This window comes from Pristiophorus japonicus, chromosome 6, assembly GCF_044704955.1.
Source record: "Pristiophorus japonicus isolate sPriJap1 chromosome 6, sPriJap1.hap1, whole genome shotgun sequence".
NCBI classification, from domain to species: domain Eukaryota; kingdom Metazoa; phylum Chordata; class Chondrichthyes; family Pristiophoridae; genus Pristiophorus; species Pristiophorus japonicus.
The window spans coordinates 144,239,345-144,256,072 of record NC_091982.1 but is presented as its reverse complement, the minus strand read 5'-3'; the positions used below and the strand labels follow the sequence as shown (position 1 = coordinate 144,256,072).

Genomic DNA, 16,728 nt, shown 5'->3' with positions numbered 1-16,728 from the left:
CCAGAGCTAAATCGATCTCGACTTTATTGAGGGGCCCCAAACCCAATGTTTGCAGGGGACACCCGCAAGTCAAAAGCCATTCCAGTCCCCCGACGTTGATGTGTTCTGGTTTCTGTACACCAGACCCTCATGTCTGCTGGGGCTTTTCAGTTCAGCTTTTGAGTCAGTTGTGTCCTCACTCTACATCAGCTCCTGGGCACTTTTCCAGCAGAAGACATTGACCAGTGAAGGGGAGATATTGACCAGTGAGGGGGAGATACTGACCAGTGAGGGGGAGATACTGACCAGTGAGGGGGAGATACTGACTAGTGAGGGGGAGATACTGACTAGTGAGGGGGAGATACTGACCAGTGAGGGGGAGATATTGATGAGTGAGGAGGAGATATTGACCAGTGAGGGAAGATATTGACCAGTGAGGGGGAGATATTGAACAGTGAGGGGAGATACAGGCCAGTGAGGGGGAGATACTGACCAGTGAGGGGGATATTGACCAGTGAGGGGGATATTAATCAGTGAGGGGCAGTTACTGACCAGTGAGGGGGCTATTGACCAGTGAAGGGGAGATACTGACCAGTGAGGGTGAGATATTGATCAGTGAGGGGGAGATATTGACCAGTGAGTGGGATACTGACCAGTGAGGGTAGATATTGACCAGTGAGGGGGAGATATTAACCAGTGAGGGGGAGATAGTGACCAGTGAGGGGTATACTGAGCAGTGAGGGGGATATTGACCAGTGAGGGCAAGATACTGACCAGTGAGGGGGAGATATTGACGAGTGAGTAGGAGATATTGACCAGTGATAGGGGGATATTGACCAGTGAGGGGGATAGTGACCAGTGAGGGGGAGATATTGACTAGAGAGGGGGAGATATTGACCAGTGAGGGGGAGATATTGACCAGTGAGGGGGAGATATTGACCAGTGAGGGGGAGATATTGACCAGTGAGGGGGAGGTATTGACCAGTGAGGGGGAGGTATTGACCAGTGAGTGGGAGATATTGACCAGTGAGGGGGAGATATTGACCAGTGAGGGGGAGATACTGACCAGTGAGGGGGAGATACTGACCAGTGAGGGGGAGATATTGACCAGTGAGCGTGAGATATTGACCAGTGACGGGGATATATTGACCAGTGACGGGGAGATATTGACCAGTGAGGCGGAGATATTGACCAGTGAGGGGGAGATATTGACCAGTGAGGGTGAGATATTGACCAGTGAGGAAGAGATATTGACCAGTGAGGGGGATATTGACCAGTGAGGGGGAGATACTGACCAGTGAGGGGGAGATACTGACCAGTGAGGGGGAGATACTGACCAGTGAGGGGGAGATACTGACCAGTGACGGGGAGATATTGACCAGTGAGGAGATAGTGACCAGTGAGGGGGAGATACTGACCAGTGAGGAGGAGATATTGACCAGTGAGGGGGAGATACTGACCAGTGAGGGGGAGATACTGACCAGTGAGGGGGAGATACTGACCAGTGAGGGGGAGATATTGACCAGTGAGGGGGAGATATTGAACAGTGAGGGGAGATACAGGCCAGTGAGGGGGAGATACTGACCAGTGAGGGGGATATTGACCAGTGAGGGGGATATTGACCAGTGAGGGGCAGTTACTGACCAGTGAGGGTAGATATTGATCAGTGAGGGGGAGATATTGACCAGTGAGTGGGATACTGACCAGTGAGGGTAGATATTGACCAGTGAGGGTAGATATTGACCAGTGAGGGGGAGATATTGACCAGTGATGGGGAGATACTGACCAGTGAGGAGGAGATATTGACCAGTGAGGGTGAGATATTGACCAGTGAGGGTGATACTGACCAGTGAGGGGGAGATATTGAACAGTGAGGGGAGATACAGGCCAGTGAAGGGGAGATACTGACTAGTGAGGGGGAGATATTGACCAGTGAGGGGGGGATATTGACCAGTGAAGGGGAGATACTGACCAGTGAGGGTGAGATATTGATCAGTGAGGGGGAGATATTGACCAGTGAGTGGGATACTGACCAGTGAGGGTAGATATTGACCAGTGAGGGGGAGATATTGACCAGTGAGGGGGAGATATTGACCAGTGAGGGGGAGATATTGACCAGTGAGGGGGAGATAGTGACCAGTGAGGAGGAGATATTGACCAGTGAGGAGATATTGACCAGTGAGGGGGAGATACTGACCAGTGAGGGGGAGATACTGACCAGTGAGGGGGAGGTACTGACCAGTGAGGGGGATATTGACCAGTGAGGGGGATATTGATCAGTGAGGGGCAGTTACTGACCAGTGAGGGGGCTATTGACCAGTGAAGGGGAGATACTGACCAGTGAGGGTGAGATATTGATCAGTGAGGGGGAGATATTGATCAGTGAGGGGGATATTGACCAGTGAGGAAGAAATATTGACCAGTGAGAGGGGGATATTGATCAGTGAGGGGGAGATATTGACCAGTGAGGGGGAGATATTGACCAGTGAGAGGGGGCTATTGACCAGTTGGGGGTAGATATTGACCAGTGAGAGGGGGATATTGACCAGTGAGAGGGGGATATTGACCAGTGAGAGGGGGATATTGACCAGTGAGAGGGGGATATTGACCAGTGAGGGGGGATATTGACCAGTGGGGGAGATATTGACCAGTGAGAGGTAGATATTGACCAGTGAGGGGGGATATTGACCAGTGAGGGGGCGATAGTGACCAATGAGAGGTTGATATTGACCAGTGAGGGGGTATATTGACCAGTGAGGGGGAGATATTGACCAGTGAGAGGTAGATATTGACCAGTGAGGGGGCGATATTGACCAGTGAGAGTGAGATATTGACCAGTGAGGGTGAGATATTGACCAGTGAGGGTGAGATATTGACCAGTGAGGGGGAGATACTGACCAGTGAGGGGGAGATACTGACCATTGAGGGGGAGATATTGACCAGTGAGGGGGAGATATTGACCAGTGAGGGAGATATTGACCAGTGAGAGGTAGATATTGACCAGTGAGGGGGGATATTGACCAGTGAGCGGGGATATTGACCAGTGAGGGGGCGATAGTGACCAGTGAGGGGGGATATTGACCAGTGAGGGGGAGATATTGACCAGTGAGGGAGATATTGACCAGTGAGAGGGCGATATTGACCAGTGAGAGTGAGATATTGACCAGTGAGGGGGGGGGGATATTGACCAGTGAGGAGGAGATATTGACCAGTGAGGGGGAGATATTGACCAGTGAGGGGGAGATACTGACCAGTGAGGGGGAGATACTGACCAGTGAGGGGGAGATATTTACCAGTGAGGAGGAGATATTGATCAGTGAAGGGGCGATATTGACCAGTGAGAGGGAGATAGTGACCAGTGAGAGGGAGATAGTGACCAGTGAGAGGGAGATATTGACCAGTGAGGGGGAGATACTGACCAGTGAGGGGGTGATATTGACCAGTGAGGGCGAAATATTGACCAGTGAGAGGGAGATATTGGTGAATGAGGGGGGGTTACTGACCAATGAGGGGGAGATATTGACCAGTTAGGGGGATATTGACCAGTGAGGGGGATATATTGACCAGTGAGGGGAGATATTGACCAGTGAGTGGAGATATTGACCAGTGAGGGGGAGATATTGACCAGTGAGGATAGATATTGACCAGTCAGGGGAGTTATTGACCAGTGAGAGTAGATATTGACCAGTGAGGGGGAGATATTGACCAGTGAGGAGGAGATACTGACCAGTGAGTGGGAGACATTGACCAGTGAGGGGGAGATATTGACCAGTGAGCGGGAGACGCTGACATTGATGAGTGGTAATACTAGCTGATGATTTATCAATCCTGGTCCATAGGCACATTTGTAATTCCCCGACTGTGGTCCAGATGCGATCGACCAACTCAGATCAAACCTGGTGTTTGTGGCCAGTGCAGCATCGCATAAAGCAGTACGAGGTGTTACTAGGAAGATAGGAACAGGAAGATGCCATTCAGCCCTTTGAGCCTGTTCTCCCATTCAATTAGATCTTGGCTGATGTGTTTCTGAACTCCATTTACCCGCCTTGGTTTCGTAACCTTCACTACCCCTAATGAACAGAAATCGATCAATTTCAGCATTGAAATTTTCAATTGACCACTCCAGGGACTGAGTCCCACTAACCCTTGTGTGAACAAGTGCTTCCTGATGTCACCCCTTAATGGCCGAGCTCTAATTTTAAGGTTATGTCCCCTTGTTCTGCACTCTATGCCCCGCCACCCCCTCCCCCCCATCAGAGGAAATAGTTTATCTCTATCCTATCAATCCTCTAATCATCTTAAATACCACAATTAAATCACCCCTTAATCTTCTATTTGTCAGGGTATGAATTTGAGTATTCATAAGCACAGCTACATTGTTGACCATCACTATATTTCCCTTTCCTCCAGGTGAGCCAGCTCTTTGACCATGGGGGCACCGTGTTCTTCAGTATCTTCATGTCGCTGTGGGCGGTAACATTCCTCGAGTACTGGAAGAGAACCAGTGCCATCCTGTCACATAAGTGGGACTGCTTCGACTTTGAGGAAACTGAGGTAAGAAAGGGTTCACACAAATAAAACCTATCAAAGATTATTTAATCATAGAATCCTAGATTATTTGATCATAGAAGCACAGAAAGAGGCCGTTCAGCCCATCGTGTCTGTGGCAAATGAAAGAGCTACCCCGCCGAATCCCACTTTCCAGCTCTTGGTCCGTAGCCTTCTATGTTATGGCACTTCAAGTGCATATCCGAATAGTTTTCAAATGTGATTAGGATTTCTGCCTCTACCACCCTTTCAGGCAGTGAATTCCAGACCCCCATCATCCTCAGGGTGAAAAAGGTTCTCCTCAACTCCCCTCTAATGCTCTACCAGTTACTTTAAATCTATGCCCCCTGGTCATTGACCTCTCTTCTAAGGGAAATAGGTCCTTCCTATCCACTCTATCCAGGCCCCTCATAATTTTATACATCTCAATTAAGTCTCCCCTCAGCCTCCTCTGCTTTAAACCAAACAACCCCAGCCTATCCAATCTTTCTTCCTGGCTAAAATTCTCCAGTCCTGGCAACGTCCTCGTAATTCTCATCTGCATCCTATCTTGTGCAATCACATCTTTCCTGTAATGTGGTGACCAGAACTGCACGCAGTACTCCAGCTGTGGCCTAACTAGTGTTTTATACAGTTCAAACATAAACCTCCCTGCTCTTGTATTCTATGCCTCAGCTAATAAAGGCAAGTATTCTGTATGCCTTCTTTAGCTTCCTGTCCTGTTACCTTCAGGGATCTGTGGACCTCCACTCCAAGGTCCCTCTACATTTCTCAGTGTCCTACCATTTAATGTGTAATCCCTTGCCTTGTTAGCCCTCCCCAAATGCATTACCTCACATTTCTCCGGATTGAATTCCATTTGCCACTTTTCTGCCCACCTAACCAGTCCATTAATATCTTCCTGCAGTCTACAGCTTTCTTCCTCACTATCAACCACACGGCCAATTTTTGTAACATCTGCAAACTTCTTAATCATGCCCCCTACATTTAAGTCTAAATCATTGATGTAAACCACAAAAAGAAAGGGATCGAATACTGAGCCCTGCAGGACCCCAGTGGAAGCAGCCTTCCAGTCACAAAAACACCCATCGACCATTACCCTTTGCTACCTGCCACTGAGCCACTTTTGGATCCAACTTGTCATTTTCCCTTAGATCCCATGGGCTTTTACTTTTCTGACCAGTTTGCCATGTGGGACCTTGTCAAATGCCTCCGGCACCACAACGGTAGCCAGAGAGGATTGGAAAATGATGGTCAGAGCCTCTGTTATTTCCTCTCTTGCTTCTCTTAACAGCCTGGGATACATTTCATCTGGGCCTCGCAATTTATCTACTTTCAAAGGGCTCAATTTTCCCCAAGCCTGTTTTCTGGCGTATTGCCAGAGTTATGCCTGTTTTTCTAGGCCAGAAATAATTTGCCAAAGTTTCCCCGATGTATAATTCAAATTTGGCGCCGCGCAGCGTGTCCAGTCGCCTCGGGAGGTGGAGCCTGCTGTCTGCACCGAAAAGCAATGCCACACCTTCTGTGCATGCGCGTAAAAAAAGTGATGTTTTTGAGGTTGTTGCAATGGACGCGCATGCTCAGTACAACTCCAGGTTAGCAATCGGCCATTTTTAAAGAGCCAGTTGTGCGTGTGAGAACGTTGTTCACATATGTGAGAGCATTGGAAAAATCACAGCTACAGCAATACAAGATGCAACACGGTGCAAGGACCGAGAATTTCTCACAGGAAGAAGTGGAGGAACTGGTTACTGTGATTGAGACCAGATGGCAGGAGCTGGACACCAGCAGAGGTCACATAAAAGTTCTAGCCAAAGAAATGAAGAAACGCTGGAACCAAGTTGCAGAAGATTACTGCGCAGTGGTGACCACCCCGCGGTCTGGAGGCCAGTGCAACAAGAAATGACAGGACCTTGGTCAAGTAGTTAGTGTAAGTAATATTTTCATTTATTCAATGCAATTGCAATTGTAAATGTGACCATCTGTATGTCCCACCCAGCAGAAAGACACCCTCTTTAAAAAGTTAGGTTTTCATATCTTTGCAGAGGAAGTTGGCACATAATAAAAGGGAAAGAACTCGAACAGGAGGAGGCCCGGCAAATCTACACCCACTGACTCCCTTGGAAGAGAGGGTCGCTGCTTTGATGGGTCCTGCCACCCACCCTGCCCCCTCCTTTGTTGCTAACCATTTGACTGTTCTGTTATCTTTTGCACAACTTGAGGCCAACCCTGTAAATGCAGAAGAAGATTCAGATGCGGACGAGCCTGAAGAGGAGAACATCTTCCAATCCATCCATGGGGGTGAGGGGGAGGGGATGGAGCTGGATGAAGCTCCCACTGTTGTACTGACTTTGGAAGAGGTGCCGCTCATGGAGGTGACAGCCCCTTCCATGACTAGTGGTTTGAGTGTTGGTGGGACATTCCATGGTTTCACATACTCCAAGGTTGTGGGTCCCAGTGGTGTGGTGCAGCGAGGCACACCCAGGGCCCCACCATCCCAGGCTGCGGGTCCCAGTGTTGGGGTGCAGCGAGGCACACCCAGGCCCCACCGTCCCAGGCTGTGGGTCTCAGTGTTGGGGTTGCCACACCCACGCGGAGGATGGGAAGGAGAACTCGACCATGCTCTCCTGAGGTGTAGGATCTACAGATGTGGTTCAGATGATGTCATTGAGTGCGGAGAGCATTGACCTTACCCGATCACTCCTGGATGCCATCAGTGCGGTGAGTGATGAGGTAGCGGGACTATCAGGAGAAGTAACTCCAATGACATGAGAAATGGGAACGATATCCGGGACCATCAGTGAGGGAATAGTGGCCATGAGGGAGGGAATGTTGCAGGTCGTTGAGACACTGTCAGGGCGCATGAGAGACGGCATGCTGGAGTTAGCTGCTGAAATAAGGGAACAGGTCCAGACCCTGCGCCCATTGACAGAATCAACTGTCACTCTCACTCCAATCCCCACACCAGTCTCTGAAGAGCCCAAAGCCGGGCCCTCCAACTTGCCGCCTGATGCCGACGCTTCCACCCTCAAGAGGTGCGCAGTACCCGAGATGTTAGAAAAATAAGCTTGCTACCAAGCCCAGAAACACTGCGCCTGCGGGCAGGGGTGGTGGAGTGTTCAAGACCAAGCGTGGCGGGCGGTCATAGAATAAGGGGGAGGAGAGATGGGTGCAGCCTTTCTTTGCTGCTGTTGTTGTTATTATTATTGTTACTGTTCTCAAATTAAGTTTTTTGTAAGTTATGTAAATTTACAAGTTTATAAGTGATCTTAAAGTTTTTAAGTGATCTTAAAAAGTGATCTTAAAGTAAAGTTTGATACAAGAATAATTTTATTAAAGTTAAGTACATTGTAAACTTTTGAATAAAATATATTTTACATTAAAACTGAAATCATGTTCCATTAACACAACACATTACGGAACAGCTCCAAACAGTAAACATGTCCATGTGGAACAGTTGTCGGTGAGCCCTCAGGCATCAATAAAGCGTTCACGGATGAGCTGCTGGCGCAAGGCTCGAGCAATTGTTAAAGGAGCACGACGGCCCGCCCTCCTCCGCCGTCATGCTCCGGCCTCAGGCATTTGCATGGCTTCCTCATCCTCGTCGTCCTCCTCCTCCTCATCACCTGCATCTTCCACATCATTATCATCAGCCACTCTCACCGCAGGTGGGTCTTCCACTACCAGCTGCTGCTGTCTCATGATGGCTAAGTTATGCAGCATGCAGCAGACAACAATCTCAGGGGAGTACAGCAAGTAGTCTCTGGAATGGTCCAGGCATCGGAAATTTCAATATGCCAATGGTCCTCTCTATGATGCTGCGCGTCGCAATGTGTGACATGTTGTATTCCTGGTCAGCTTCTGTCCAGGTTACGCGTGGGGGTGTCATGCGCCAACAAGGTGACGAGGCCTTACCCTTTGTCTCCCAGTAGCCAGCTCTGCCCTTCTGGCTGCTGCTGAAACATGGCAGATATACCGCTGTTGTGTAGGATGAACGCATCTCGCGTACTCCCTTGCATCGACTGACGTGATATGATGCTGTCGTCACAGTCAAGCTGCACATTAATGGAGTGGAAGCATTTTCTGTTCCTGTACATCTCGGAATCCTCCAAAGATCCTCACAAGACGATATGGGTACAATCAATGCAGCCCTGTACTTTTTGGGAAGCCAGCAATCCTGGAGAAGCCCACAGTCCTTTCATGCATTGCCTGGGTAGTCATGGGGAACTTTATGAAGTAATTCCTCTGGGCATATAGTGCAGCCGTGACCTGGCGAATGGAGACATGTGTTGCATGTTAAGAAATGGCGCACACATCGCCAGTTGTAGCTTGAAACGATCCGGAGGCATAGAATGAAAGTGCAGCTGTAAACTTCGCTTCAACTGACAAAGCAGTCCTCCTGATGCTTCTAGGTTGCAGGTCTGCTTTGACCAACTCTCAGATCTCACTTACAACTTCTTAGCGGAACGCAGCCTTCTGACACAGTCTGCATCACTCAGGTGGAGGTACAAGCGCCTGTCTCGATATACCCAAGGTGAGTAAGGCCTCCTGCTCAGCATCCTTCGGGCTCTGATGTTCCTGATGCGATGAAGTCGAATCAATTGTCTCCTACGTAGCACCATGATGCAGAAGGCTCGCACATTGTCAGTATTGCCCCCATATTTAAATTTAACCTTTGAAAGAAACTCAAAACGGCAGGAAAGTGGGCAGGCAGGACAGGTTCGTAGTGCTCTCTCTCCCCAAGGTCTGTATGGATGGACCACACCCAAAAGTCTTGTGACTTCTCCTCTCTCCCCCCCCCTTAAGTAATTGAAGTCTTGTGACTTCTCCCCTTCTCTCTCTCCCACCGCCACCCCCCCACGCCCCAGTCATTGCAGACTTCAGTGCAGAAGGCTTCCCGGGGCTCGAAGCCTTCCGATAGGCACCTTGCTCGCTCTCTCTCCTCACCCCCTCCCCCCACCGGCTTGTATTGTAGCCGAGCCCCTGTGTCCGGGTGCGGGGCCGATTCTGCCGTCCAAAGGTACGACCCGCCAGCCCTGCTTCAAGATGTTTGGTGGTGGTGTGTGAGTGAGTTTAAAAAAGAGAAAACTTCTGAAATGCAACTACTTTACAGTTCTACGTTGACAGGTAGAAAAAAGTTGAACTTTATTATTGATTTTGACAGTATTCTTGACTCCCTCCAAAATCTTCGATTTAAAAACAATGGCGTCTTTCAATGTCGTATTGTGAATTTGCGCTGATTTTCTTAAGTGTCCAGAAGGTTTTTTGGGAGTGGCCAGATACGCCGACCTAGGAGGAGTAAATGTTGCCTAAACTGCGAACAATTGAAAAAACCGGCGCAGACATGACGTTAAAAAAAAACTGGCCTAGAAAAATTGTAACTAAGTCAGTTACACTGGCACAGATCACAGGGAGAAACTTGGAAAAAAAAATGCCAGTAAAAAGTGCGCGCGCCAAAAAAAAGGCCCAAGCGACCGGGAAAAATTGAGCCCAAAGATTCTAAACCCCTTAATATTTCCTCTCTCACAATGTTTATCTCATCTAATATTTCACACTCCTCCTTAACTACAATGTCTGCATCATTCCTCTATTTTGTGTATTCAGACACAAACCATACCCACGTTTTCCACCTCAACACACAGGTTATCTTTTTAGCCTCTAATAGGCCCTACTCTTTCTTTAGTTATTCTCTTGCTCTTTATGTATTTTCCTTAATTTTATTTGCCAATATTTTTTAATGCCCTCTCTTTGCTTTCCTAATTTCCTTTTTAATTTCACCCCTACTCATCTCGGTTTAGCTCTCGGTATCTGCCATAAGCTTCAAGATCCCATGGCACTATTTTGAAGAAGAACAGTGGAATTCTCCCCGGTGTCCGAGGGCCAATATTTATCCCTCAACTAACATCACTAAAGCAGAATATCTGGTCTTTATCACATTGCTGTTAGTGGGATCAAACAGTGCGCAAATTGGCTGCAATGTTGTGAAAGGCACTTTATAAATGTAAATCTTTCAAAAATAAAACAGCAAACACTTGTGTCAGTACAAAAGCAAAACACAGCGGCTGCTGGAATCTGAAATAGAAACAGAAAATGCTAGAAATCTCAACGGGTCAGGCAGCATCTATGGAGAGAAACAGAGTTACCGTTTCGGGTCGACAACCCTTCATCAGGACTTGTGTCAGTGTCTGCTATCAAGTGTTTACAACAGGATTAGTCTCCAGCCAAAAACTGAACATTTACATAATTATTCTGATGTAAGATCATCGACATGAAACAACGTTAACTCTGTTTCTCTCTCCACAGATGCTGCCTGGCCTGCTGAGTATTTCCTGTTTTTATTGAAATAATTATATGTTGAATTAACTTCAAAATTACAATTGTAAATTGGGAAACCGGGTGTAATGTATTTGCTTCATGGGTTCTTTGCTTAAGAATTCATAGCAACACATTGCTGTTAAGCACTAGTTGGTTTATTAGCAAAAGGTTTAACAATCGCACTACACATTACCAGTTCATCCACCAGGCTCACAACCAACTGCCTCATCGTGGATCCCCGAATCCAACTGGCTGGGGTTTTATTGAGTCTTGTGAACATCACGTGACTGGCTAAGCCACTCCCAACTCAACATCTCTACAAACCTGTGAGCATACTCACGGGTGCATACATTACGTCGGTCTAATTGGTGATCAATGGCGTACCTCATTATCATCATCATAGGCAGTCCCTCGAAATCGAGACTTGCTTCCACTCTAAAAGTGAGTTCTCAGGTGACTGAACAGTCCAATACGGGAATTACAGTCTCTGTCACAAGTGGGACAGACAGTGGTTGAAGGAAAGGGTGGGTGGGGAGTCTGGTTTGCCGCACGCTCCTTCCACTGCCTGCGCTTGCTTTCTGCATGCTCTCGGCGACGAGACTCGAGGTGCTCAGCGCCCTCCCGGATGCTCTTCCTCAACTTAGGGCTATTTTTGGCCAGGGACTCCCAGGTGTCGGTGGGTTGTTGCATTTTATCAAGGAGGCTTTCAGGATGTTCTTGAAACGTTTCCTCTGCTCACCTGGGGCTCACTTGCTATGTAGGAGTTCCGAGTAGAGCGCTTGCTTTGGGAGTCTTGTGACAGGCATGCGAACAATGTGGCCCACCCAACGGAGCTAGTCGAGTGTGGTCAGTGCTTCGATGTTGGCCTGATAGAGGACACTAATGTTGGTACGTCAGTCCTCCCAGGGGATTTGCAGGATCTTGCGTCAGCTTCATTCAGCTGATGTCAGCTTCATTCAGACGATTTAATTTGTTTGGGGTTATCATTTCAGGAGCACCCCAGGCCCGAGTTCACTGCCGTGGCTCCCATGCTGGTGAGGAACCCAATCACGGGCACAGAAGAGCCCCACTTTCCAAAGGGGGACCGGATCCAGCGTATTATCGCGAGCTCCTTGGTGATTCTGGTCCTGGTAGGAAGGCAATTCAGTAAATAAGACACGCATTCTATTACTTTCCACTCACAATCCCGCCCATTTCTTCTCTTATGCATTCCTGTCCTAGTCCAAGGAGCAGTCACTGTGCTGGCTCTCTGCCTGCACCATGTCCACACCCAGGGGATTTTGGGCCCCCTGAAGATAGGCGGCCAGCTGGGGTCAGGTGACAATGCCGTGAGGCAATTGCGGCACCATCAGACAGCTTGGGTGTAAAGGGAGTCTGCACATATCCGCGGCATAACTAAAACCGCCTATTTCCACCTCCATAACATCGCCCGTTTCCGCCCCTGCGTCAGCTCATCTGCTGCTGAAGCCCTCATCCATGCCTTTGTTATCTCTAGACTTGACTGTTCCAACACATTCCTGGCTGGCCTCCCACATTCTACCCTACGTACACTAGAGGTGATCCAAAACTCGGCTGCCTGTGTCCTAACTCGCATCAAGTCCCACTCACCCATCACCCCTGTGCTTACTGACCTACATTGCCTCCCAGTTAAGCAATACCTCAATTTCAAAATTATCATCCTTGTTTACAAATCCCTCCATGGCCTCGCCCCTCCCTATCTCTGTAATCTCCTCCAGCCTCACAATCCCCCCCTCCCCACCGCGAGATGTCTGTGCTCCTCAAATTCTGCCCCTTGAGCATTCCTGATTATAACTGCTCAACCATTGGTGGCCGTGCCTTCAGCTGCTTGGGCCCCAAGCTCTGGAACTCCCTCCCTAAACCTCTCCGCATCTCTACCTCTCTTTCCTCCTTTAAGACGTTCTCGCCTACATCTTTGACCAAGCTCCTATTGTAATTTCTTCTTATGTGACTCGGAGTCAAATTTATTTGTTTTGTCTTATAAGACTCCTGTGAAGCGCCTTGGGACGTTTTACTACGTTAAAGGTGCTATATAAATACAAGTTGTTTTTGTTGTAACATTGCAATGGCAGTAATCTTAACATATCAGAGTGTGCGCAAATATATATATATATATACATACATATATAGCAAAATTAAGCAAAAGGAAAATACGTGCTTTTAGATATAGTGCAGTTAATAGTAAACATTGTGCCTATGGTATTGAATAACTGGGTACTGGGTGTCACTGAGCTGCCATTCACTAATTCTGAATGTCCTTCCTTCAGGTTGTGGTGGTGCTAATCTTCTTGATGTCTGTCATTCTGTACCGCACCATCATCAGCATCCTCATGTATGAGACAGGCAATTCTATCGTCATGGCAACCGTGAGTACGTTGCTTCCCAGTAGCAATGTTCAAGGATAAAGAAAGAAAGACTTGCATTTATATAGCGCCTTTAACAATCTCCGGATGTCCCAAAGCACTTTACAGCCAATGAAGTACTTTTTAGATGTGTAGTCACTGTCGGAAATGCTGCAACCAATTTGCGCACAGCAAGGTCCCACTAACAGCAATGAGATAATGACTAGATAATCTGTTTTAGATGTTGGGTGAGGTTAAAATATTGGCCAGCACACCGGGGAGAACTCCCTTGCTCTTCTTCAAAATAGTGCCCGGAGCTTTTGGGGCCAAAATTGCCCCTCCCGATAAGGCCTCTGGCCGCCTGAAAGTGGCAGCCACAGGGTGGCGGGGAATGGCCGCCGATTCGCGGCGGACTGGCCGATGTTCGCGGCATTGCCCTCAGGAGTTTTTGCTGTGGTATGAGGATCCGCCCCGCTCCCCCCACTTCCACCGTGCTCCTGCAGATACGTCCTCAATGACGTCATCAGAGCGCACACCGCAGCGACTCTGCCCCAGAAGGTAAATTCGGGTGAAAAAGTCTTCCGGCCGTCTGTCGGTGCCCCCAACAGTTTTTTGGGCCAGTACACAGTGCCGGCTCAAGACCGCCAGCGGCCTTGAAAGGCGTATTGCGTGTATATCCATTTTTTTGGCCAAGATTTTTCCAGTTTGCCAGTTGCCTTGTTCAGAGCGGGATTGAGTGCTTGTGGCACCTCACCATCGCCACCAATCTGAGGGAGCACAGATCGGTGGTGTGGCGCGACACTGGTGGACCCAGCCACGATGGCAACAGTCAGATCTCGCATGGCATCCAGGTGAGACTGCATGAGAGCAGGAACAGTCTCGATGCCACCAGAGATGACAGCAGTAAGATGCTCCATGGCTTGTTGCCCAGATTGCATAAGAGCATTTTGAGCTTCCAGGGCCGCGGCCATCCTCCCCAAAGCAGCACTCAGACGCTCGTTCCCTTGCGCCTGTGCTGCAATGGCAGCTGAGACGTGGCATCACAACTGGATTCGCACGGTCAATCTGGGAGTCCACCATCGTCTGCACACTGGCAATGATGGGCTCCATGGTGTGTGCAGAGCTGTCCACAATGCGGGAGGCGGACTCCTCCATGCTCCTGACCACTTCAGACAGGCTCTCCGGCACCCTTGCTATTGCCCCCAACATCTGGGAATACACGGCCTCCATCCTTCTTTCATAAGAGCCAACTTTGATGGGAGTCCTCTGCAGCAGAACTCGTGTGTGAACTTGCTCCCCAGAGAAATGGCACCCGAGGTTGCTTTGGCCCTTTACCATGTTGCAGCCCGCTAGGCCCTGGTGCACCACCCAGTGCAGACTCCTCTGCTAAATCTAATATTTTGGACCGTGTATTCCCAGTATCCGAGCTGGCACGTGTGAGTGTAGGAAGCAGTGACGCGGTGCTGCCATCAGTGTCCCCCTCTTCCTCGGCCTCATCGGACATGGCGCCAACATATGGAGTGGCCTCTAGGGTGTTGTCATGGCTTTACCTCCCACTCGCATCAGTGGTCTCTCCCTGGCTTCGGCTGCTAGTGTTCTCAATGCTGACGTCCTGGCTTTGGCTTACACTCGGGCTCTCATCTGCAATCATAAATGGCACAAGGGCTCCCGTGAGGGAGGGCATAGCACCATGTAGCCAGCAACTTGCATACTATCATAAGCAAAGACACGGTAGGCACTGGCACTTTCAGGGAGAGATGGCATTAAAGGAAGGCCTTCACTTAGATGCTGCTCCCAGCGGGATCGGCACGACCGGTGGCCACAGGGAAGAGAACATGTGGGCCAACTAGCCTCTGAACCCTTTCTTCCAGGTGAGTGAGCTGCTGTATCTCTGGCTCACCATCACCACTTCTCAGTACAGTTGTGAGAAACCTTGGCTTGCAAAGCAAATACAATGAGTGCAAGTGTGCGTCCATTACATGTAGCTGTAACTCTGACATGAAAGGGAGCCTTCATTGCGATAATGCACACATAGATATACAGGCCTCAACAATCAAATGTTGCTTCAGTGGGAAATAAGAGAAGGTGAAGGAGAGGCTCGCAGATGGAAGGTGAGGTGTTGGGTGAACATGATCTCACTTTCAACACTCGAATGATGTCGTTGAGCCTTTTTGCGGCATTGGGTGGCGGTGCAGTCATGAATGGTGGTCCCCGAGACCTCCACAGTGATCTCTCTCCCGGCATTAATGAACACATCGTGAGTCGGTCTGCCCGTGTCGGGGTAGAGAACGCGCCTCCTTCCCTCCACAGCCTCGATGAGGGTCTCCAATTCTGCATCTGAAAATCTGCGTGCCCTCCTTGCTCCTGCTGGATTCGCCATGCCTACAAATCAAACTGCTTCCCTGCTCAGAGCCTCGCTGCAAACCCTTCCCTTTAAGAAAGCCAGGGAGCAGCTAACTCGTTTGCAGCAGATCAGCACCAGCTGAATTTCGCAGCCCAATCGGCCACATCGCCCCCACACCGCTGCAAACAGCCCGTTCCCGCCACCAATACCGCTCCGCTCCTTTTTTTCAGCAACAATGCTGAATTTTGCTCCAATGGCGGCAGTAATTGTTATGTATGTATGTAAACCTTACCAAAATATAAGGCTTGCCACTAGGGGGCACACCTGGGGGAGACCTAAGGGTCACCTGTGCACCCTGGGGCAAGCAGGTATAAAAGGTGATTCACCATGCTGCTTCCTCTCTCAGGAGTCTGAATAAAGAGACCAAAGTCACAATAGTTTGAGCTTGCGATATAGTTCTGTGGATTTATTCTGAACATAACAGTAATGACCGGCAAAAAGCGGTAGGTGTGCCCCGTTTCGGGCGGAGGTGAATTTTTACCCCTTCATGTCCAGCTGAGAGGGCAGACGGTTTAATGTCTCATCCGAAAGATGGCACCTCCAACAGTGTAGCCCTCCCTCAGCACTGCACTGGAGTGTCAGTACCGGATTACGCGCTCAAGTCTCTGGGGTGAGACTTGAACCCACATCCTTCGGAATCCTTCAAAGGCGAGAGCACTGCCAACTGAACCACGACTGCCACCTGCCATAAAATGGCTGTCGAACTCATTATAAAAAACAGAAAGCTCAGTGGTAAATACACGGCATGATGTGCTGACCCAAGCAGAGCAAGCGAGGCCCAGGTTCAATCCCTTGCATGTGCCAAGTGGGCTTATCTCAAACCAGGACGGCATTTGAGGGGCTACCAATGACCTCGGGTACGCCTGGTCTAGAGAGCGGGGAAATCCACCAGGGCCCCTGATCCTCATTTTTATCCAGGGGTCCGACTGTAAGGAGCCTAACTTGAGGCACCAAAGGAGGAACAGGACTGCACAGTTGCTGCTTGGGCTCCAGTGGAAAATGAGGTACTGCTGACATTTGCAAATGTACTCTGACACTCATCAGTCTTTAGAAGAGGGAAGGTGAAGAACATAATATTTTGTTTCACCACATTCCCTTTCAGGAGCTCGCTGGGTGTGGCGA

The 16,728-nt window shown here is 49.2% G+C and overlaps 1 protein-coding gene and 1 long non-coding RNA gene across 2 annotated transcripts in view; one reads left to right on the top strand and one right to left on the bottom strand.

The window, feature by feature from the left end:
• The window catches only part of LOC139265805 (anoctamin-7-like), a 192,229-nt gene that overhangs the window by 110,771 nt on the left and 64,730 nt on the right, over positions 1 to 16,728 (top strand). Inside the window, exons 12-14 of the mRNA XM_070883247.1 lie at positions 4,390 to 4,533; positions 11,835 to 11,972; positions 13,128 to 13,226. Of these exons, the coding sequence (XP_070739348.1) occupies positions 4,390 to 4,533; positions 11,835 to 11,972; positions 13,128 to 13,226 (381 nt within the window). The remainder of the gene's footprint in view (positions 1 to 4,389; positions 4,534 to 11,834; positions 11,973 to 13,127; positions 13,227 to 16,728) is intronic.
• LOC139265806 (uncharacterized) overlaps positions 10,982 to 16,728 on the bottom strand; it is a 39,866-nt gene continuing 34,119 nt past the window's right edge. The window contains exon 2 of the long non-coding RNA XR_011593632.1: positions 10,982 to 11,969. This is a non-coding gene — a long non-coding RNA (uncharacterized lncRNA). The remainder of the gene's footprint in view (positions 11,970 to 16,728) is intronic.